Below are 23815 nucleotides of genomic sequence, written 5' to 3'. Positions count from 1 at the left end.
AAGAGTTGGCTTCGGGAATGGTTCCTGTCCTAGGCCACCAGAAGGTCTGGGGGCCATGATGACCGGGGTCCTTCTAGTCTCAGTCAGACCATTAAGTCTGGTCTTATGAGAATTTGGGGTCTGCATCCCACTGCTCTCCTGCTCCCTCAGGGGTTCTCCATTGTCAGTTGTAGCCAAGCACCGTCATCAGTTGTAGCAGGGCACCATCTAGTTCTTCTGGTCTCAGGATGATGTAGTCACTGGTTCATGTGGCCCTTTCTGTCTCTTGGGCTCATAATCGCCTTGTGTCCTTGGTGTTCTTCATTCTCCTTTGATCCAGGTGGGTTGAGACCAATTGATGCATCTTAGATGGCTGCTTGCTAGCGTTTAAGACCCCAAACGCCACTCTCCAAAGTGGGATGCAGAATGTTTTCTTAATAGATTTTATTATGCCAATTGACTTAGATGTCCCCTGAAACCATGGTCCCAGACCCCTGCCCTTCCTATGCTGGCCTTCGAAGCATTCAGTTTATTCAGGAAACTTCTTTGCTTTTGGTTTAGTCCAATTATGCTGACCTTCCCTGTATTGTGTGCTGTCTTTCCCTTCATCTAAAGTAGTTCTTGTCTACTATCTAATTAGTGAATGCCCCCTCCCACCCTCCCTCCCTCCCCCTCTCGTAACCACAAAAGAATGTTTTCTTCTCAGTTTAAACTATTTCTCAAGTTCTTATAACAGTGGTCTTATACAATATTTCTCCTTTTGCAACTGACTAATTTCACTCAGTATAATGCCTTCCAGGTTCCTCCATGTTATGAAATGTTTCACAGATTCCTCACTGTTCTTTATCGATGCATAGTATTCCCTTGTGTGAATATACCATAGTTTATTTATCCATTCATCTGTTGATGGGCACCTTGGTTGCTTCCATCTTTTTGCTATTGTAAACAGAACTGCAGTAAACATGGGTGTGCATGTATCTGTTCGTATAAAGGCTCTTATTTCTCCAGGATATATTCCAAGGAGTGGGATTGCTGGATCGGATGGTAGTTCTATTTCTAACTTTTTAAGGAAGTACCAAATTGATTTCCAAAGTGGTTGTACCATTTCACATTCCCACCAGCAGTGTATAAGTGTTCCAGTCTCTCCACAGCCTCTCCAACATTTATTATTTTGTATTTTTTGAATTAATGCCAGCCTTGTTGGAGTGAGATGAAATCTCATTGTAGTTTTGATCTGCATTTCTCTAATGGCTAATGATTGTGAACATTTCCTCATATATCTGTTAGCTACCTGAATGTCTTCTTTAATGAAGTGTCTATTCATATCTTTTCCCCATTTTGTAATTGGGTTATTTGTCTTTTTGCAGCTGAGTTTTTGCAGTGTCATATAGACTTTAGAGATCAGGGGCTGATCAGAAATGTCATAGCTAAAAACTTCTTCCCAGCGTGTAGGTAGTCTTTTTACTCTTTTGGTGAAGTCTTTGGATGAGCATAGGTGTTTGATTTTTAGGAGCTCCCAGTTATCTAGTTTTTCTTCTACATTCTTTATAATGTTTTGTATACTGTTTATGCCATATATTAAGGCTCCTAAGGTTGTCCCTATTTTTTCTTCCATGATCTTTATCATTTTAGATTTTATATTTAGGTCTTTGATCCACTTTGGGTTAGTTTTTGTGCATGGAGTGAGATATGGGTCTTGTTTCATTTTTTTGCAGAATAATATCCAGTTATGCCAGCACCATTTGTTAAAAAGACTGTCTTTTCCCCCGTTTAACTGTTTTGGGGCCTTTGTCAAATATCAACTGCTCATATGTGGATGGATTTATGTCTGGATTCTCAATTCTGTTCCATTGGTCCATGTATCTGTTGTTGTACCAGTACCAGCCTGTTTTGACTACTGTGGTGGTATAATAGGTTCTAAAATCAGGTAAAGTAAGGCCTCCCATTTTGTTCTTCTTTTTCAGTAATGCCTTATTCATCCGGGGCCTCTTTCCCTTCCATATGAAGTTGGTGATTTGTTTCTCCATCTCATTAAAGAATGTCATTGGGATTTTGATCAGAATTGCATTAAATGTATAGATTGCTTTTGGTAGAAAAGCATTTTTATAATGTTAAGTCTTCCTATCCATGAGCAAGGTATGTTCTTCCACTTATGTAAGCCTCCTTTGGTTTCTTGCAGACGTGTACTGTAGTTTTCTTTGTATAAGTCTTTTACATCTCTGGTAAGATTTACTCCTAAGTATTTTTTTTTTATTTTATCTTCTTGGGGGCTACTGCAAATGGCATTGATTTGATCTCCTCTTTGATGTTCTTTTTGTTGGTGTAGAGGAAGCCAACTGATTTTTGTATGTTTATCTTGTATACCGATACTCTGCTGAACTCTTCTATTAGTTTCAGTAGTTTTCTGGAGGATTCCTTAGGGTTTTCTGTGTATAAGATCATGTCATCTGCAAATAGAGATACTTTTACTTCTTCCTTGCCAATCCGGATGCCCTTTATTTCTTTATCTAGCCTAATTGCTCTGGCTAGGACTTCCAACACAATGTTGAATAAGAGTGGTGATAAAGGGCATCCTTGTCTGGTTCCCAATCTCAGTGGGAATGTTTTCAGGCTCTCTCCATTTAGGGTGATGTTGGCTATTGGCTTTGTATAAATGCCCTTTATTATGTGGAGGAATTTTCCTTCTATTCCTATTTTGCTGAGGGTTTTTATCATGAATGAGTGTTGAACTTCCTCAAATGCCTTTTCTGCATCGGTTGATAAAATCATGTGATTCTTATCTTTTATTTTATTTATGTGGTGGATTACATTAATTGTTTTTCTAATGTTGAACCATCCCTGCATAAGTGGTATGAATCCCACTTGGTCATGGTGAATTATTTTTTTGATATGTTGTTGAATTCTCTTGGCTAGAATTTTGTTGAGGATTTTTACATCTACATTCATGAGGGATATAGGTGTATAATTTTCTTTTCTTTTGCTGTCTTTACCTGGTTTTGGTATCAGGGATATGGTGGCTTCATAGAATGAGTTTGGGAGTATTCCGTCCTTTCCTATGCTCTGAAATACCTTTAGTAGTAGTGGTGTTAACTCTTCTCTGAAAGTTTGGTAGAACTCTGCAGTGAAGCCGTCCAGACCAGGGCTTTTTTTTTTGTTGGGAGTTTTTGGATTACCTTTTCAATCTCTTGTTTTGTTATGGGTCTATTTAGTTGTTCTACCTCTGTTTGTGTTAGTTTAGGTAGGTAGTGTGTTTCTAGGAATTCATCCATTTCTTCTAGGTTTTCAAATTTGTTTGAGTATAGTTTTTCATACTAATCTGATATGATTCTTTTAATTTCAGTTGGGTCTGTTGTAATCGCCCATCTCATTTCTTATTAGTGTTATTTGCTTCCACTCCTTTTTTTCTTTTGTCAGTTTGGCCAATGGTTTATCAATTTTGTTGATTTTTTCAAAAAACCAGCTTTCGGTCTTGTTAATTCTTTCAATTGTTTTTCTGTTTTCCATTTCATTTAGTTCAGCTCTAATTTTTATTATGTCTTTTCTTCTGGTGCCTGTGGGTTTCTTTTGTTGCTCTCTTTCTATTTGTTCAAGTTGTAGGGATAATTCTTTGATTTGGACCCTTTCTTCTTTTTGTATGTGTGCATTTATTGATATAAATTGGGCACTGGGCACTGCTTTTGCTGTGTCCAAAGGTTCTAATAGGAAGTGTTTTCATTCTCATTGGGTTCTCTAAATTTCTTTATTCCACCCTTAGTGTCTTCTATAATCCAGCCTTTTTTGAGCAGGGTATTGTTCAGTTTCCAAGTGTTTGGTTTCTTTTCCCTGCTTTTCCTGTTATTGATTTCCACTTTTATGGTGTTATGGTCAGAGAAGATGCTTTGTAATATTTTGATGTTTTGGATTCTGCTAAGGCTTGCTTTATGACCTAATATGTGGTCTATTCTAGAGAATGTTCCATGTGCACTAGAAAAGAAAGTATACTTGGTTGCTGTTGGATGGAGTGTTCTGTATATGTCTGTGAGGTCAAGTTGGTTGGTTGTGGCATTTAGATCTTCCATGTCTTTATTGAGCTTCTTTCTGGATGTCCTGCCCTTCACCGAAAGTGGTGTGTTGAAGTGTCCTACTATTATTGTGGAGCTGTCTATCTCACTTTTCAACGCTTTTAGAGTTTGTTTTATGTATCTTGCAGCCCTGACATTGGGTGCATAAATATTTAATATGGTTATATCTTCTTGGTGTATTATCTCTTTAATCATTATCTAGTGTCCTTCCTTATCCTTTATGATGGATTTAACTTTAAAGTCTATTTTGTCAGAAATTAATATTGCCACTCCTGCTCTTTTTTGATTGTTGTTTGCTTGATATATTTTGTTCTATCCTTTGAGTTTTAGTTTGTTTGTGTCTCTAAGTCTAAGGTGTGTCTCTTGTAGGCAGCATGTAGATGGATCTTGTTTTTTAATCCATTCTGCCACTCCCTGTCTCTTTATTGGTGCATTTAGTCCATTTCCATTCAGGGTAATTATGAATAGGCATGAATTTAGTGCTATCATTTTGATGTCTTTTTTTGTGTGTTGACAGTTTGTTTTTTCCCACTTGATTTTATGTGCTAAGCAGATTTTCTTTATATATTGTCCTTTCCTCATATTTGTTGTTGTTGATTTTGTTTCTGCTGAGTCTCTGTTTTTCCCTTGTATTTTATTTTGATGAGTAGGATAGTTTTTCTCCTTTGTGGTTACCTTATCATTATTATTATTATTTATTATTTACCCCTATTTTTCTAAATTTAAAACTTTTATTTCTTTGTATCACTGTATCTTCTTCTCCATGTGGAAGGTGTATGATTGCATTTCTTAGTCCCTCTTTATTATTTTAATGTTGTCTTCTTTTATATAATAACATCGCTGTTACCTGTGTTGGGCTTTTTTTTATTATTATTATTTTTTAATAATCTTGCTTTGTTTTTTTGGATTTCCCTGTCTGGGTTGACTTCTGGTTGCTCTGCCCAGTGTTCTAGTCTTGGGTTGATACCCGATATTATTGATTTTCTAACCAAAAGACTCCCTTTGGTATTTCTTGTAGTTTTGGTTTGGTTTTTACAAATTCCCTCAACTTGTGTTTATCTGGAAATGTCTTAATTTCACCTTCATATTTAAGAGACAGTTAGGGTATGACAGAATATGATAATTATTACCTCATAATTTGAATGAGGTAATGTACATAGCCATATGGGCAAACTGCCTGACACTGAGAACATTCCAAAGAATTAATAGCTTAAAAAATGAGATACTCAGGAGATAGAGATTTGCGTCTAGAGGCTGAGAGAAAGTTCTTCAAGCACTTTCTACTTCTCATTAGAACCTGGGTCCTACTTTGCTTTCCCACTTTTGCTTCCTATGAACTTAGTAGCAAGAATAATCAAGAGACCAGTTCTTTCAGGATTTCTACTCTTGTCTTCTTTCCTAGCTCTGTCTTTTGATGGTCCAGGATCAGATGAGCTGACATTGTAAATGGAGAAGGATTCACCATACTTCAAAATTTAACCTTATTAGGGACTTCTAAGTCAATTGGCAAAATAATTCTATTATGAAAACATTCTGCATCCCACTTTGAAATGTGGCATCTGGGGTCTTAAATGCTAACAAGCGGCCATCTAAGATGCATCAATTGGTCTCAACCCACCTGGATCAAAGGAGAATGAAGAACACCAAGGTCACACAATAACTAAGAGCCCAAGAGACAGAAAGGGCCACATGAACCAGAGACCTACATCATCCTGAGACCAGAAGAACTAGTTGGTGCCCGGCCACAACCGATGACTGCCCCGACAGGGAGCACAACAGAGAACCCCTGAGGGAGCAGGAGATCAGTGGGATGCAGACCCCAAATTGTCACAAAAAGACCATACTTAATGGTCTGACTGAGACTAGAGGAATCCCGGCGGTCATGGTCCCCAAACCTTCTGTTGGCACAGGACAGGAACCATTCCCGAAGACAACTCATCAGACATGAAAGGGACTGGACAGTAGGTAGGAGAGAGATGCTGATGAAGAGTGAGCTGTTTATATCAGGTGGACACTTGAGACTGTGTTGGCATCTCCTGTCTGGAGGGGGGATGGGAGGATAGAGAGAGTTGGAAGCTGGCAAAATTGTCACAAAAGGAGAGACTGGAAGGGCTGACTCATTAGGGGGAGAGCAAGTGGGAGTACGGAGTAAGATGTATATAAACTTATATGTGACAGACTGACTTGATTTGTAAATGTTCACTTGAAGCTCAATAAAAGTTAAAAAAAAAAAAAATTTAACCTTATTACTATTTTGCAGAAATGTCATTGTACCACAGCCAGTAGAATATCCAGCATTCTTATCCCCAGACCTGAATGTTACTGTTGGGAAGCCTAGTAAAGCATCAAGTAAATCCAACCAGTCATCTGTTGTGCGACTTGAAAAACTTCAGCAACCACCCCGGGAAAGGTAAAAAAGCACAAAAGTTTTCATCTTATTTATGCGTTATTTGAATGTTAATTTCTTCCTTTGAGACATAGGCTTGCTATTGGTCCATTGACCTTCACTTTGGTGATATTTCATGAATTCAGAGATTATTACATAGATTACATAAACTGCAGGGGAGGCTGAAAAATGTATTCTGTGTGTCTGTGAAGAACAGAAAAATTGAGACTGGTGAGCTCTAGCAGTGTCAGCCACACACTTGTGTTAACATAGCTTTACGTTCTCATCAGTCAAACCACACATTTGAAGCATTATAACCTCAGAACTAGCAGAGGCACTTGGAACCTGAAAAAGAGGTCCTAACATAAAAGAATGCAGCCCATGCATATTATCTGAATTTACTGCATATGCGTATTCTGTGAGAGGGATCTTTTGCTCTGCGTCTTCACCCAACAATGTATTCCATAGGTCTCTTGCGCTTTTCTCATCTTTTTTTCTTTATACTTTAGGATAGATATTAACTCTGGTTGGTTATATGGGTTGCAAATGTCTTCTTTCACTGCGTGCCTTCTCTTTTCACTTTTTAACAATGTTTTTGGAGAAGCAGAAGTTCTTAACTTTAATATAGTAAAGTTTATCCATGTTTTCTTTTATGGTTAGCACTCTTTTATGTCTTATTTAAGAAAATCTCCCTACCATGAAGTCAGAAAGACATTTTTGTATTTTCTTACATTTTTCCTTTTACTTTTAAATGCAAACCATTTGACATTATGATGTGAGGTAATTTCATTTTTTCCCATATGGGTAACTGTCTTAGTTATCTAGTGCTGCAGCTTCTCACCATCTGTACCATCTCTAGTGTAGCAGGTCTCTTCATTTCCTCCTGAGTACTCTATCCATTCACAGCTTCAAAACCGCTTCCATACTTTAGGTATTCGTTAGAGCCGCACCCCACTCTTGGTACCAAATTCCGTCTTAGTTATCTAGTGCTGCTGTAACAGAAATATAAGTGGATGGCTTTAACAAAGAGAAAGTTATTATCTCACAGTCTAGTAGGCTATAAGTCCAAATTCAGGATGTCAGCTCTAGGGGAAGGCTTTTGCTTGCCCTGGGTCCTGTAGCTGGCTCCTTGTTTGTCTGACCTCCGGTTCTTGGGACTTCAGCTAGCAGCTTACTTGCCATCTTTCCTGCTGATCTTGGGATTCATTGGTCTTTGCAGCCTGTGAGCAACAGCCCTGCCAATCTTGGATTCACCCGCCCCTGTGGCTACATGAATCAGGACAAGCCTCCAGCCTGACCCATGGACTTGGGATGTTCCAGCCTCTACAGCCAGAGAAGCGAGCTGAGAGAAAAGGGGACCTCATATCACCAAGAAAGCAGTGCTGGGAAGAGAGTGTGTCCTTTGGATCCAGGGTCCCTACACCTGAGAAGCTCCTAGACCAGGGGAAGATTGATGACAAGGACCTTCCCCCAGAGGTGGGAGACAGAGAAAGCCTTCTCCTGGAGCTGATGCCCCAAATTTGGTCTAGGAGGCTACTAGACTGTGAGAGAATAAGTTTCTCTTTGTTAAAGCCATCCACTTGTGACATTTCTGTTATGGCAGCACTAGATAACTGAGACAGTAACCAACTGTCTTAGCACTGTTTTTTAGATAGCCTCTCCTTTCCCAAATAAACTGCAGTGCTACCCTCTGTTATTCACCAAGTGTAGATATATGCATGTGTGTTTTTGCCTCTCTCTTATGTTCCATTAGGCCTTGGGTAGTACATATGCTTTGCACTTGACCAGTAACCTAAATGTTGGTGGTATGAACCCACCCAGCTGTGCTTTGGAAGAAAGGCCTGGCAATCTGCTTCCATAAAGATTTCAGCCAAGAAACCCCTATGGGGCAGTTCTACTTTGTAAAACATCAGAACCGACTTGATGGCAATGGGTTTGGTTTTGGTTTTCAGTTCCGTTGGACAATTTGTCTATCCTTGTGCAAATGATACCACACTCTCTTATATACTATATCTCTATAGTCTTGACATTGATAGGTAAAATTCTTCCACCTTATTCATCTTCATGTGTGTTATAGCTATTCTTAGCTCTTTGCCATCCATATGCATTCTGGAGCCAATTTGTGAAATTCCTTAAAGAAAGTTCATGTGAATTTTGATTGAAATTACATTTATAAAACAATTTGGAGACAATTTACATCTTTATGATATTGAATTTTTCTACCTAGGAACATTCTCTTCCTCTTCCGCTCTCCTCTCTCTCTCCCCACCCCTTCCATTTCTATAGGTCTTCTTTAATATCTTTCAGTAAAATTTTATGTTTCCATAAAGGTTTTTTACCTTTAAACAAAAAAAATTTTCAATTGTAAAATAAAATACAGAAAACAACACAAATGTGTGACTTAGTGAATTCTTGTAAGTTGAACACACTTAAAATCACCATGCAGATAAAGAAATAGAACTTTGCCTGCCAGTCCAGAGGTCCCTCCATGTGCTGCATTCTAATCACATCCTTCTACTTCCTTCTAAAAGTAGCCACAATCCTGACTAGCAGTTATTTCCTTGCATATCTTTACGGATTTGTCACCAGTGATGCATATTTAGATATTTTAGTTTAGTCTCCCCCACTAAGAAAACTGATATGTTTTTAAAGTTTTCTTTAATTCACAAGTTCCTACTCCAAACTTTTCTTTAGAATTTATCTATTGAAGAGCCTGGGCTATTAGAGTTTCTCAGAGTCTGGATTTTGTTGATTGCATACTTAACATTTTGAGAGATCTTCTCAGGAACACAGTTTAATCTTTTGATATGTAGGTTTTTTTTTCCTTTTTTAATTTGAGGAATGTTTCTTTGAAGTTGTTCTGTTTCTTTGCTTTGACTTTCTTCTTCAGGGACTTCTTTTATTCATATATGGGATCTTCTTTGCCTGTCTCCAATATCTGTCACTTTCTCTCAAATCCTTAATATCTGTTCATTAAATTTTATCTTTTTCACTTTTTGTTTTTCTTAAGGCATTGCTTGTTGTGTTCTTTCACCTGTGTTTTCTTCTGGTTTAGTCTTCATTCTGAAATTATTTTTCTTTTATTTTCTAACTTTTTTTTAGTTCTTTCAGCTCATTTCAGGTTTTTAAAATCTGATTTTATATTGTCCTTTCATGTCCTAAGGGAAACCCTGGTGACACAGTGGTTAAGAGCTATGGCTGCTAACCAAAAAGTGAGTAGTTCAAATCCATCAGGCACCCCTTGGAAACGCTGGGGCAGCTCTACTCTGTCCTATAGGGGCACTATGAGTCGGAATTGACTTGACAGCAACGGGTTTTTTGTGTGTGTGTGTGTGTCTTGTATCATTTTTGTTTGATTCTATGTTCATGTTTGAGTTTACTCTGTAATTTTCCTTTTTTTAAATAATTTCCTTGTCAAATTTTATTATTAAGGACATAGTGGCTTTTTGAGAAACATTCCCTCTTTTCCTAAGACTGGAAGAGTTTATACAAGTTCGAATGCTTGCTAGAACTCACCTGTAAAGTCATGTGGGCCTAACGTTTATCTGTGGGAAGATTTGTAACTACTAATATTTAACCGCTGATTCAACTTCTTTAAATTACTAAGGGTTTCTATTTCTTTTTAAGGCCCTTTAGTAAGTTGTATTTTTCTAGAAATTTGTTCATCTAAGTTTTCAAATTTATTTGTGTAAAGGCATCCCTAATATTCTCATTATCTATATGTATTTATGTCAATTTCCCCCAATATAGGTATTTGTCTTTTCTTTTTCTTGGTAAGTCTTGCCAAAAGTTTGTCAATTTTGTTGGAGTTTTAAAAAAATTGGCTATCATTTCCATTTCATTGATTTTTGTTTTGTCTTTATTATCTCCTTTACTTTCTTTAGGTTTATTCTTTTTCTTCTCAGTTGGATGCTTAGCTTATTAATTTTTAGCATCTCTCCTTTTTAAATGTAAGTATTTAAAGTTAAAATTTTTTACATTCCACTTCCACTCACCACACAAAATTTTTATATTGTTTAGTTCTAAAATCTTATATTTTCTATTATGATTTAACTGTGACCATGAATTATTTAGAAGTGTGTTTTCAGTTCACAAATATATAAGGGTTTACTAATTTTATTTGACTGCTAATGTATTTAATTGTGATCTAAGTACATGATCTGTATTCTACTGATTCTTTGAAATTTGTTGAGAATTGCTTGATAGCCTAGAAAATGATCCATTGTCATAAATGTCCCATATATACTTGAGATGAAAGTGTATACCAACTAGTTGTTGGCTGAGAGTTCTATACATGTTCATTAGATCAATTATATTAGTTGAAATCAAGTCTTCTATATCTTTACCATGCATAAGGTTTTCACTGGCTAATTTTTTTCAATTTTGAATCATGGTGTTGACGAAGAATATTGAATATATCATGGACTGCCAAAAGAATGAACAACTCTGTCTTGGAAGAAATGCAACCAGAATGCTCCTTAGAACAAAGATGATGAGACTGCGTCATATACTTTGGACATGTTGTCAGGAGGGATCAGTCACTGGAGAAGGACATCATGCTTGGTAAAGTACAGGGTCAGTGGAAAAGAGGAAGACCCTCAATGAGGTGGATCGACACAGTGGCTGCAACAGTGAGCTCAAGTGTAGCAGGAATTGTGGGGATGGCGCAGGACCAGGTGGTGTTTTGTTCTGTTGTACATAGTGTCGCTATGGGTCAGAAGCGACTTGATGGCACCTAACAACAACAAATTTTTTTCAAAATTAGATTGCCAGGTCCTTCTTCCTAGTCTGTCTTAGTTTGGAAGCTCAGCTGAAACCTGTACATCATGGGTGACCCTGCTGGTATTTGAATACTGGTGGCATAGCTTCTAGCATCACAGCAACATGCAAACCCCCACGGTATGACAAACTGACAGAAGTATGGGAGAGCAAATAATCTGAGAAGCTGGACAATATGAAGAAGAACAGGGCATCAGGATTGGAAAAACACTCACTAACAGTCTTTATTATGCAGATGACACAACCTTGCTTGTTGAAAGTGAAAGAGGACTTGAAGCACTTAATGATGAAGACCAAAGGCTACAGCCTTCAGTGTGGATTACACCTCAACATGAAGAAAACAAAAATCATCACAACTGGACCAATAAGCAACATCATGATAAATGGAGAAAAGACTGAAGTTTGTTAAAGATTTCATTTTACTTGGATCCACAATCAACATCCATGGAAGCAGCAATCAAGAAATCAAATGATGCATTGCATTGGGGAAATCTGCTGCAAAAGACCTCTTTAAAACTTTAAAAAGCAAAGATGCCACCTTGGGCACTAAGGTGTGCCCGACCCAAGCCATGGTGGTTTCAATTGTCTCATATGCATGCAAAAGCTGGCCAATAAATAAAGGAGACCAAAGAAGAATTGACAGCTTTGATTTGTGGTGTTGGTGAAGAATATTGAATATACCACAGACTGCCAAAAGAATGAACAAAACTGTCTTGGAAGAAGTACAGCCAGCATGCTCCTTAAAAGCCAGAATAACAAGACTTTGTCTCACATACTTTGAACATGTTATCAGGAGGGACTAGTCTCTGGAGAAGGACATCATCCCTGATAAAGTAGAGGGTCAAAGAAAAAGAGGACAACCATCGATGAGATGGATTGACACAGTGCCCCCAACAGTGGACTCAGTTATAGCAATGATCATGGGGATGGTGCAGGAACCGGGCAGTGTTTCCTTCTGTTGTATATAGGGTCACTATGAGTTGGAACTGACTCGTTGGCACCGAACACCAACAACATATCCTTATTGATTTTCTTATTACCATTACCCAAGTTCAGTGATTGAAAGTGGCATGCTGAATTATTCCACTTTTAATGGTAGGTTTCTCAGTTTCTCCTTTGTAATTTGGAATATAACATACAATGAAATATATAAATCATATACAGCTTGATTCATTTTTACTAATGGGCACATTTGTGTAACCACCACCCGTATCAAAATATGGAACGTCACTAGCATCTCAGCATATTCCCTTGTGCATTCTCCCAGTTAATGCCCCGTAAAGGTAACTACTGTTCTGACTTTTCGCCACCATGTGTTAATTTTATCTTAAAAAAAAAAAAAAAAACTTTCCACAGATGGGATTAATGAATTATATGTAGTCTTCTGGATCTGAATACTTCTGCTCAACATTATGTCAGTGAAAGTTACCCAAACCGTAGTAGTAATAATTAGTTATTTTTCATTGTTATAGGGCATTCTACTGTATGCATATATTGTATTTATCCATTCTACTATTAATGGAAATTAAGTTATCTCCAGTTTTGAGCTATTAAGAACAAAGTCGCTATGAACATTCTTGTATGTGTTGTTTTGGTGAATTTTCACATTTTCAATCAGAATTGACTGGATGGTACACGAAAACAACATTATCTAGAAGTGGAAAATGTATTTTCAGCTTTAGTAGCTACTGCCAGTTTTCCAAAGGGCTTGTATCCATTTACATCATTTCTACCAGCACTGTATGAGAGTTCTGTTTGCTCCACTGTTACCCTACTTGGTATTCTTACAGTTTGGGTTTTTTTTTTTTTCTTCTTCTTCTTTTGCCATTTGTATGGGTGAGTGGTGGCATCTGATTTCAATTTTTTGAAATTTGTTGAGCCCTATTTATAGTCCAACATATCTTGGTAAATGTTCCATGTGCTCTTTGTTGTTATTAGGTATCTTCAAGTAGATTCCGACTCACAGTGACCCTATGTGCAACAGTACAAACACCATACTGTGCCATCCTCACAATCGTTGCTACGTTTGAGCCCACTGTTGTGGCCACTGTGTCAATCCGTCTTGTGGAGAGTCTTCCTCTTTTTCACCGAAAAAGAATGAGTATTCTCCATTTATTGGATGCATTGTTCTATATATGTCAATTAGGATGACCTTATTGTGGTGTTCAGTTTTCTGTCTGCTTGTTTTGTTGCTTTTTGAAAGAGAAGTGTTCCAACCTCTAATGCATGTAGGCTATTTTATTAGATGCATATAAGTTTAGAATTATGTATTTTTTGTGAATTGAATGTTTTGTAATTATGTAGTGATCCTTGTTACCCTTATAAGGCTTTTGTTTTATGGTCTGTATTTCTAACATTAATATGGTTACCAAACTTTCTTTTAGTTAGCCTACCTCGTATGTCTTCCTTTTATATGGGTGAATATTTATTATTTGCTTATTTGTTTTATAATAATAAAACAAATGAATTAATGGAATCAATTTATTAATGAATGGATATTCTGAAAATAGTCATAATACCTCCCAACCAGAAGATTCTGTAGTACGTAATAGAAAAACAGAATTTCTTCTGTTGTGTGCCTTATTCATGGCGAATTCATTTAAAACATTTGATTTCCATTTAATTCTTGTCAATTGCATCTTTAGGTAAGTCAAGCCTTTCGAAGTTTCTTGGACTAGGAGCTAAAATCCTTTTTAAAATTTGTTTTATTACAAAAGATATATTTGTATGGAATGATTTATAAAACATGTATATGTAGTTCAAATAAGACCAATATATATAGAATAATTTCTAAAGCATGTAAATATACTTTCCATAAGAAAAATAAGGTCATTGTCTAGATATTTATGATTCAGGTTAAGTAATACAACATCAACAATATCAGAAATATTTTGTATATTGGTCCTTACCAGATTATATCCCTCTCCCCTACCATCCCCAGGTAACTACTACCCTGATTTTTGTTGTTATCATTCCCTTTTCTTTGACTGTATCCCTAAACAATATATTATTGGTTTGCTTCTTTTTGAAATGTTTATAAATTCAATCTTATTGTATTTTTCCTTCTATAAGTCTTATCGTATATATTCTTCTGTTACTTGCTTTTTTATCTATAGGTTTTTTTCTTTCTGCAGGTTGGAAAAAATGAAAAAAGAATATAGAAATTTGAGTACATGGATAGAAAAAGCTAACTATTTAGGAAACATTCTTACCCCAGCATTGGAACATAAAGACACTGAGGTAATTAACCTAATACATTCTCTCATATATAGCTTTTAACACTTTTTATTAAAACAGAGATCATCATAAATAAAAGTGATGGCCGGATGTTTCTTTTTTGTTCTCTCCCTATAAAATAATATTGATTGTTCATACACCACCCTATTTTAAAAATGTGGCATTTAAAAAGCATTGATTGATAGTTTATAAAGTTTAATTTTTAACAGATTTACTGAAATATAATTCACATACCACATAATTTATTAACCTAAAGTGTGCATTCTAATGGCCTTTACTATATTCACAGAGTTGTGCATCCACCACCACAATTCACTTTAAAACGTTTTCATTACCCCAAAAAATAAACCTCACACCCGCTAGCGGGCACTAACAACTCCCATATTCTCCACTAACGCTTGGCAACAACTAATCTACTTTCTTCTCTATAGATTTGCCTATTATGAACATTTCATATAAATGGAGTCAAGCAATATAATATCTTTGTGTCTGACATCTTTCACTTAGTATGTTCTCAATGTTCATGTTGTAGCATGTATCAGCATTTCACTTCTTTTTATTGCTGAATAATTTTTCATTGTGTGGTTATAACACATTTTATTTATGTATTCATCAGTTGATGCACATTTGGGTTGTTTCTAATTCTTGGCTATTGTGAATAATATTCCTCTGGACATTTGTGTGCAAGTTTTTTTTATATGAACATATGTTTTGAATACTCTTGGGTATGTCCATAAGAGTAGAATTGATGGATCATATGGAAGCTGTATGTTTAACTTTTTGAGGAACTGCCAAACTGTTTTCCACAGTGGCTACACTATTTTACATTCACAACAGCAATGTATGAGGGTTCTAATTTCTCCATGTTTGCCATCACTTGCTATATTCTGTCTTTTGTTCCTTTGCAATCCTGGCAGATGTGAAGTGGTATCTCATTGTGGTTTTGATTTGCATTTCCCTATCGATGGCACAAAACAGCAATGACTAATGATGTTAGTCATCTTTTTTTTTTTAATTGTATTTTAGATGAAGGTTTACAGAACAAACTAGGTTCTTATTAAACAGTTAGTACACTTTTTTTTTTTTTTAGTTTTTATTGTGCTTTAAGTGGAAGTTTACAGATCAAGTCAGTCTCTCGTACAAAAATTTATATTGTTCTTGTTGTTAGGTGCCGACGAGTCGGTTCCAACTCATAGCGACCCCATGCACAACAGAACTGAACACTGCCCGGTCCTGAGCCATCTTTACAATTGTTGTTATGCTTGAGCTCATTGTTGCAGCCACTGTGTCAATCCACCTCGTTGAGGGTCTTCCTCTTTTCCGCTGACCCTGTACTCTGCCAAGCATGATGTCCTTCTCCAGGGACTGATCCCTCCTGACGACATGTCCAAAGTATGTAAGCTGCAGTCTCACCATCCTTGCCTCTAGGGAGCATTCTGGCTGTACTTCTTCGAAGACAGATTTGTTCATTCTTTTGGCAGTCCATGGTATATTCAATGTTCTTCGCCAGCCCCACAATTCAAAGGCATCAATTCTTCTTCAGTACTCCTTATTCATTGTCCAGCTTTCACATGCGTATGATGCGACTGAAAATACCATGGCTTGGGTCAGGCGCACCTTAGTCTCCAACGTGACATCTTTGCTCTTCAACACTTTAAAGAGGTCCTTTGCAGCAGATTTACCCAATGCAATGCATCTTCTGATATCTTGACTACTGATTCCATGGCTGTTGATTCAAGTAAAATGAAATCCTTGACAGCTTCAATCTTTTCTCCGTTTATCAGGATGTTGCTCATTGGTCCAGTTGTGAGGATTTTTGCTTTCTTGAAGTGCAATCCATACTGAAGGCTGTGGTCTTTGATCTTTATTAGTAAGTGCTTCAAGTCCTCTTCACTTTCAACAAGCAAGGTTGTGTCATCTGCATAACGCAGGTTGTTAATGAGTCTTCCTCCAATACTGATGCCCCATTTTTCTTCCTATAGTCCAGCTTCTTATGTTGTTTGCTCAGCATACAGATTGAATTCCCAAACCCAGTGCTGTCTAGTCGATTCCAACTCATAGCGACCCTATAGGATGGAGTAGAACTGCCCCATAGAGTTTCCAAGGAGCACCTGGCGAATTCGAACTGCCGACCCTTTGGTTAGCAGCCGTAGCACTTAACCACTATGCCACCAGGGTTTCCATAGATTGAATAGGTATGGTGAAAGAATACAACCCTGACGCACACCTTTCCTGACTTTAAACCAATCAGTATTCCCTTGTTCTGTACGAACAACTGCCTCTTGATCTATGTAAAGCTTCCTTATGAGCACAATTAAGTGTTCTGCAATTCCCGTTCTTTGCAATGTTATCCATAATTTGTTATAAAAATTTATATACACCTTGCTATAAACTCCTAATTGCTCTCCCCCTAATGAAACAGCACTCTCCTTCCCTCCACTCTCTCTTTTCATGTGCATTCGGCCAGCTTCTGACCCCCTCTGTCCTCTCATCTCCCCTCCAGACAGGAGACGCCAACATAGTCTCATGTGTCTACTTGAGCCAAGAAGCTCATTCTTTACCAGTATCATTTTCTATCCCATTGTCCAGTCCAATCCTTCTCTGAAGAGTTGGCTTTGGGAATGGTTCCAGTCTTGGGCTAACAGAAGGTCTGGGGACCATGACCACCGGGGTCCTTCTAGTCTCAGTCAGACCATTAAGTCTGGTCTTTTTACAAGAATTTGGGGTCTGTATCCTACTGCTCTCCTGCTCCCTCAGGGATTCTCTGTTGTGTTGCCTGTCAGGGCTGTCATTGGTTGTAGCCAGGCACCAAGTAGTTCTTCTGGACTCAGGCTGATGTAGTCTCTGGTTTATGTGGCCCTTTCTGTCTCTTGGGCTCATAATTACCTGATGTCTTTGGTGTACTTCATTCACCTTTGCTCCTCGTGAGTGGAGACCAATTGATTCATCTTAGATGGGCACTTGCTAGCATTTAAGACCCCAGACGCCACTCTCCAAAGTGGGATACAGAATGTTTTCTTAATAGATTTTATTATGCCAACTGACTTAGATGTCCCCTGAAACCATGGTCCCCAAACCCCACCCCTGCTATGCTGGCCTTCGAAGCATTCAGTTTATTCAGGAAACTTCTTTGCTTTTGGTTTAATCCAGTTGTGCTGACCTCTCTTGTATTGTGTTGTCTTTCTCTTCACCTAAAATAGTTCTTATCTACCATCTAATTAGTGAAAACCACTCCCCTTCTCGTACTCCCTCCCCCTCTCATAACCATCAAAGAATATATTCTTCTCTGTTTAAACTATTTCTTGTGTTCTTATAATAGTGGTCTTATACAATATTTGTCCTTTTGCAACTGACTAATTTTACTACACATATTGTTTTATGACATTGGTTAACAGCCTCACAACATGCAACATGTCGGCACTATCCCTTCTCGACTTTGGGTTCCCTGTTAGATGTTGGTCTTCTTTTTGTGTGCTCACTGGCCATTGTATATCTTCTTTAGAGAAATAGTTATTGAAATTCTTTGCCCACATTTTAATTGGGTTATTTGTCTTTTTATTGTTCAGTTGTAAGAGTTCTTTATATATACTGGGTACTAGACTGTTATCTAGTATTACAAGCAAGGGTTAATATTTATAAATATAATCTAACCTATATGCATTTGGACCTCAAAATAAAGGATTCCTCGTACTATTACTGGATAGATAAAACATTGACTGAGATCACAACCCCGAACTGGTAGAGTTGTAACATACTGATATTTTCATGCTTTTCAATGCCTCTGTGATAATTGGGAAGCATTGTGCTGCTATAGAAGAAGTTGATTAGTATTTAATAATAGAGAATTAGTATTTTAGGGGAAATTTCAGGGGGTCTTCATTAAAAACACTATGGACTTTAGGTTCTAATTGAAAAGTCAGTATTTTACAATAGCTCCACAATCACTCTATAGTTCTCCTTGGAATTTTGTAAATATCCACAGTTCTCACATTGAAACTCATAGGAGAACTCACAGTTCCTGATTTCAAAATATTATAAAGCTACAGTAATTAAAACAGTCTGGTAATGGCATAAGAATGAACATTTAGACCAATGCAATAGAATTGAGAGTCCGGAAATAAACACATATACCTATGGTCAACTGATTTTCAACAAGGGGGCCAAGTCCATTCAACGGGGAAAAAAATAGTCTGTTGAATAAATGATGCTAGTACTGGATGGCATCTGCAAAAGAATGAAGCTGGACTTATACCTCACACCATATTCAAAAACTAGCTCAAAATGAATCAGTGGTCTAAATGGGAGAACTAAATCCATAAAACTCTTAGAACAAAATAAAGGGGGTAATGCTTTTGGACGCAGTTTTTAACAATGAATTCTTAGCTTAACACCAAAAACACAAGCATCTAAAGACAAAATAAATAAATTGGACTTCATCAAAATTAAAAACCTTAGCGCTTCAAAGGACTTTATAACCTTTGTGCTGCAAAGGACTTTATCAGCAAGGTAAAGAGACAACTTACAGAATGGGAGAAAATATTTGGGAACCATACATCTGATAAGGGTTTAAAATCCAGAATATATAATTTCTACAATTCAACAACAAGAAGATGAACAACCCAATCAAAAAATGGGCAAAGGACTTGAATAGACGTTTTATCAAGGAAGATATACATGTGGCCAATAAGCACATGAAAAGCTGCTCAACGTCATTAGTCATCAGGGAGATTCAAATCAAAAAACCACATTAAGATACCACTTCATCTGATTAGGATGGCTATTCTCAGAAAAATGGAGAATAATAAGTATTGGTGAGGATGTGGAGATATTGGAAACCTCACCCATTGATGATGGGTTTATAATATTACGCAGCCACTATGAAAACAGTTTGGTGATTCCACAAAAAGTTAAATGTACAATTACCCTAAACCCAGAAAACCAAACCCATTGCCAATGAGGCAGTTCTGACTCAGTGACCCTATAGGACAGAGTAGAACTGCCCCATACAGTTTCCAAGACTGTAATCTTTACAGAAGTAGACTGCCACATCTTTCTCCCATGTAGCAGCTGGTGGTTTGAGCTGCTGACTTATCAGTTAGCAGCTGAGTACTTAACCACTGCACCACCAGGGCTCTAGAATTACCCTATGACCCTAGATTTCATCCCTAGATATATACCAAAAAGACTTAAACGCAAGGATTCAGACAGATACCAATGTTCATTATTATTCACAATAGCCAAAAAGTGGAAACAAACTAAATATCCATCAACAGATGAATGGGTAAAAAAAATGTGGCATATATATAAAATGGAATATTATTCAGCCATAAAGAGAAATGAAGTTCTGATATAAGCTACAACATGGATGAACCTTGAAAACTTTCTGCTGAGTGAAATAATGCAGACACAAAAGGACGAATATTATGTGATCTGAAATGAAATATTTGAAATATCTAAAACAGGCAAATGCACAGAGGCCAAAGTTTATTAGTGGTAATGACGGGCGATGGGGAGAGGGGAAAGGGGAGTTATTGCTTAAGAGGCACTGAGTTTCTGTTAAGGATGAGGAAAAATTTGCAACAGTGATGAGAGTTACATAATATGGTGAATGTAATTAATGTCACTGAGTTGTACATGTAAAAATCGTTGAAATGACAAATGTTTTTTTAATATATTTTACCAAATAAAATTTTAAAAAGGTAATCTGTTTCCTGAGGATATCCTCTTATACTACTCGAAGTTACAAAATTATATAATTTACTTTGCAATCTAAAGAGCCCTGCTGTGGTTAATCGCTTGGCTGTTAATTGAAAGGTCGGCAGTTCAAACCCACCAGCCACTCCATGGGAGAAAGACGTGGAGGGCTGCTTCTGTAAAGATTTACAGACTTGGAAACCCTATGCGGCAGTTCTACTCTGTTCCATAAGGTGGCAATGAGTTGGAATTGACTAGACGGCAATGGGTATCTTGTAATCTTTACCTTGCATACATTAATCATTCAAAATCTCTATCCATTCTTGGATATTCTCTCCCTGAAACATCAACTCCCAGCCAGGGTATACTTCTTGTGATGGTTAAGGTTATGCGTCAATGTGGCTATGCCACTGAGGTGGTTTGGCAGATATTATGTAATCAGTTGCCATTTTGTGACCTGATGTAAGCAGCAAATGAGTTGAAAGGGGAGTTTCCTTGGGGGTGTAGCCTGTATCCAATATATATGGAAGAACTGGCAAAGCTTGCCCCTCCTTTTTTTTTTAATTTTTATTGTGCTTCAAGTGAAAGTTTACAAACAAGTCAGTGTTTCATACAAAAATTTATATACACCTTTTTTCCTATATACCCCTGATTGCTCTCCCCCAAATGAGACAGCCCATTCCGTCCCTCCACTCTCTGTTTTCGTGTCCATTCTGCCAGCTTCTAACCTCCTCTTTCCTCTCATCTCCTCTCCAGATAGGAGATGTCAAGCTCATTCTTCACTAGCATCTTTTTCTATCCCATTGTGCAGTCCAATCCCTGTCTGAAGAATTGGCTTTGGGAATGGTTCCTGTACTGGGCTAACAGAAGGTCTGGGGGCCATGGCCACCAGGGTCCTTCTAGTCTCAGTCAGACCATTAAGTCTGGTCTTTTTACAAGAATTTGAGGTCTGCATCCCACTGCTCTCCCGCTCCCTCAGGGATTCTCTGTTGTGTTCCCTGTCAGGGCAGTCATCGGTTGTAGCCAGGCACCATCTAGTTCTTCTGGTCTCAGGCTGATGTAGTCTCTGGTTTATGTGGCCCTTTCTGTCTCTTGGGCTCATAATTACATGATGTCTTTGGTGTTATTCATTCTCCTTTGCTCCAGGTGAGTTGAGACTGATTGATGAGTCTTAGATGGCCGCTTGCTAGCATTTAAGACCCCAGACGCTGCTCTCCGAAGTGGGATGCAGAATGTTTTCTTAATAGATTTTATTATGCCAGTTGACCTAGATGTCCCCTGAAACCATGGTCTCCAAACCCCTGCCCCTGCTACGCTGGCCTTCGAAACATTCAGTTTATTCAGGAAACTTCTTTGCTTTTGGTTTAGTCCAGTTGTGCTGACCTCGGCTGTATTGTATGTTGTCTTTCCCTTCACCAAAGTAGTTCTGATCTACTATCTAATTAGCATATACCCCCTCCTTTCCTCTCTCTCTCCCTCTCTCCCTCCCCCCTCTTGTAACCATCAAAGAATATTTTCTTCTGTTTAAACTGTTTCTCGAGTTCTTGCCATAGTGGTCTTATACAATATTTCTCCTTTTGCAACTGACTAATTTCGCTCAGCATAATGCCTTCCAGATTCCTCCATGTTATAAAATGTTTCACGGATTCATCACTGTCCTTTATCGATGCGTAGTATTCCATTGTGTGAATATACCATCATTTATTTATCCATTCATCCGTCGATGGGCACCTTGGTTGCTTCCATCTTTTTGCTCTTGTAAACAGTGCAGCAGTGAACATGGGTGTGCATATATCTGTTCGTGTAAAGGCTCTTATTTCTCTAGGATATATTCCAAGGAGTGGATTGCTGGATCGTATGGCAGTTCTATTTCTAGCTTTTTAAGGAAGTGCCAAATCGATTTCCAAAGTGGTTTTACCATTTCACATTCCCACCAGCAGCGTATAAGTGTTCCAGTCTCTCCACAACCTCTCCAACATTTATTATTTTGTGTTTTTGGATTAATGCCAGCCTTGTTGGAGCAAGATGGAATCTCATGGTAGTTTGATTTGCATTTCTCTAATAGCTAACGATCATGAGCATTTTCTCATGTATCTGTTAGCTACCTGAATGGCTTCTTCAGTGAAGTGCCAGTTCATATCCTTTTCCCATTGCTTAATTGAGTTATTTGTCTTTTTGTAGTTGAGTTTTTGCAGTATCATGTAGATTTTAGAGATTAGGTGCTGATCAGAAATGTCATAGCTAAAAACATTTTCCCAGTCTGTAGGTAATCTTGGAAACCCTGGTGGCGTAGTGGTTAAGTGCTACAGCTGCTAACCAAGAGGTCAGCAGTTCGAACCCGCCAGGCACTCCTTGGAAACTCTATGGGGCAGTTCTACTCTGTCCTGTAGGGTTGCTATGAGTCGGAATCGACTCGAGGGCAGTGGGTTTGGTTTGGGTGGGTAAGTAATCTTTTTACTCTTTTGGTGAAGTCTTTGGATGAGCATAGGCGTTTGATTTTTAGGAGCTCCCAGTTATCTAGTTTATTTTTCTGCATTGTTAGTAATGTTTTGTATACTGTTTATGCCATGTATTAGGGCTCCTAATGCTGTACCTATTTTTTCTTCCATGATCTTTATAGTTTTAGATTTTATATTTAGGTCTTTGATCCATTTTGAGTTTGTTTTTGTGCACGGTGGGAGGTATGGATCTTTTTTTTTTTTTTTTTTTTCCGCAGACAGATATCCAGTTATGCCAGCACCATTTGTTAAAAAGACTGTCTTTTCCCCATTTAACTGTTTTGGGGCCTTTGTCAAATATCAACTGCTCATATGTGGATGGATTTATGTCTGGATTCTCAATTCCCTTCTGCTGGTCTATGTATCTGTTGTTGTACCAGTATCAGGCTGTTTTGACTACTGTGGTGGTATAATAGGTTCTAAAATCAGGTAGAGTGAGGCCTCCCGCTGCTCTTCTTTTTCAGTAATGCTTTACTTATCCGGGGCCTCTTTCCCTTCCATGTGAAGTTGGTGATTTGTTTCTCCATCTCATTAAAAAATGTCATTGGAATTTGGATCAGAATTGCATTAAATCTATAGATTGCTTTTGGTAGAATAGACATTTTTACAATGTTAAGTCTTCCTATCCATGAGCAAGGTATGTTTTTCCACTTATGTAGGTCTGTCTTGGTTTCTTGCACAAGTGTTTTGTAGCTTCCTTTGTATAAGTCTTTTACATCTCTGGTAAGATTTATTCCTAAGTATTTCATCTTTTGGGGGGCTATTGTAAATGGTATTGATTTGATGATTTCCTCTTTGATGTTCTTTTTATTGGTGTAGAGGAATCCAACTGATTTTTGTATGTTTATCTTGTATACCGATACTCTGCTGAACTATTAGTTTCAGTAGTTTTCTGGAGGATTCCTTAGGGTTTTCTGTGTATAAAATCATGTCATCTGCAGATAGATACACTCTTACTTCTTCCTTGCCAATCTGGGTGCCCTTTATTTCTTTACCTAGCTTGATTGATCTAGCTAGGACCTCCTGCACAATGTTGAATAAGAGTAGTGATAGAGGGCATCCTCGTCTGGCTCCCGATCTCAAGGGGAATGCTTTCAGGCTCTCTCCATTTAGGATAATGTTGGCTATTGGCTTTGTATAAATGCCCTTTATTATGTTGAGGAATTTTCCCTCTCTTTCTA

At 37.7% G+C, this 23815-nt stretch overlaps 1 protein-coding gene across 1 annotated transcript in view; it reads left to right on the top strand.

Annotated features, from left to right (window-relative positions):
* C2CD6 (C2 calcium dependent domain containing 6) overlaps window positions 1–23815 on the top strand; it is a 139953-nt gene that overhangs the window by 44473 nt on the left and 71665 nt on the right. The window contains exons 9-10 of the mRNA XM_049888833.1: window positions 6301–6450; window positions 14340–14445. Of these exons, the coding sequence (XP_049744790.1) occupies window positions 6301–6450; window positions 14340–14445 (256 nt within the window). The remainder of the gene's footprint in view (window positions 1–6300; window positions 6451–14339; window positions 14446–23815) is intronic.

The sequence above is a fragment of the Elephas maximus genome, chromosome 6, assembly GCF_024166365.1.
Source record: "Elephas maximus indicus isolate mEleMax1 chromosome 6, mEleMax1 primary haplotype, whole genome shotgun sequence".
In the NCBI taxonomy this organism is placed as follows: Eukaryota; Metazoa; Chordata; class Mammalia; order Proboscidea; family Elephantidae; genus Elephas; species Elephas maximus.
The sequence above is the reverse complement of the archived record's forward strand: the minus strand, read 5'-3'. Positions and strand labels throughout refer to the sequence as shown.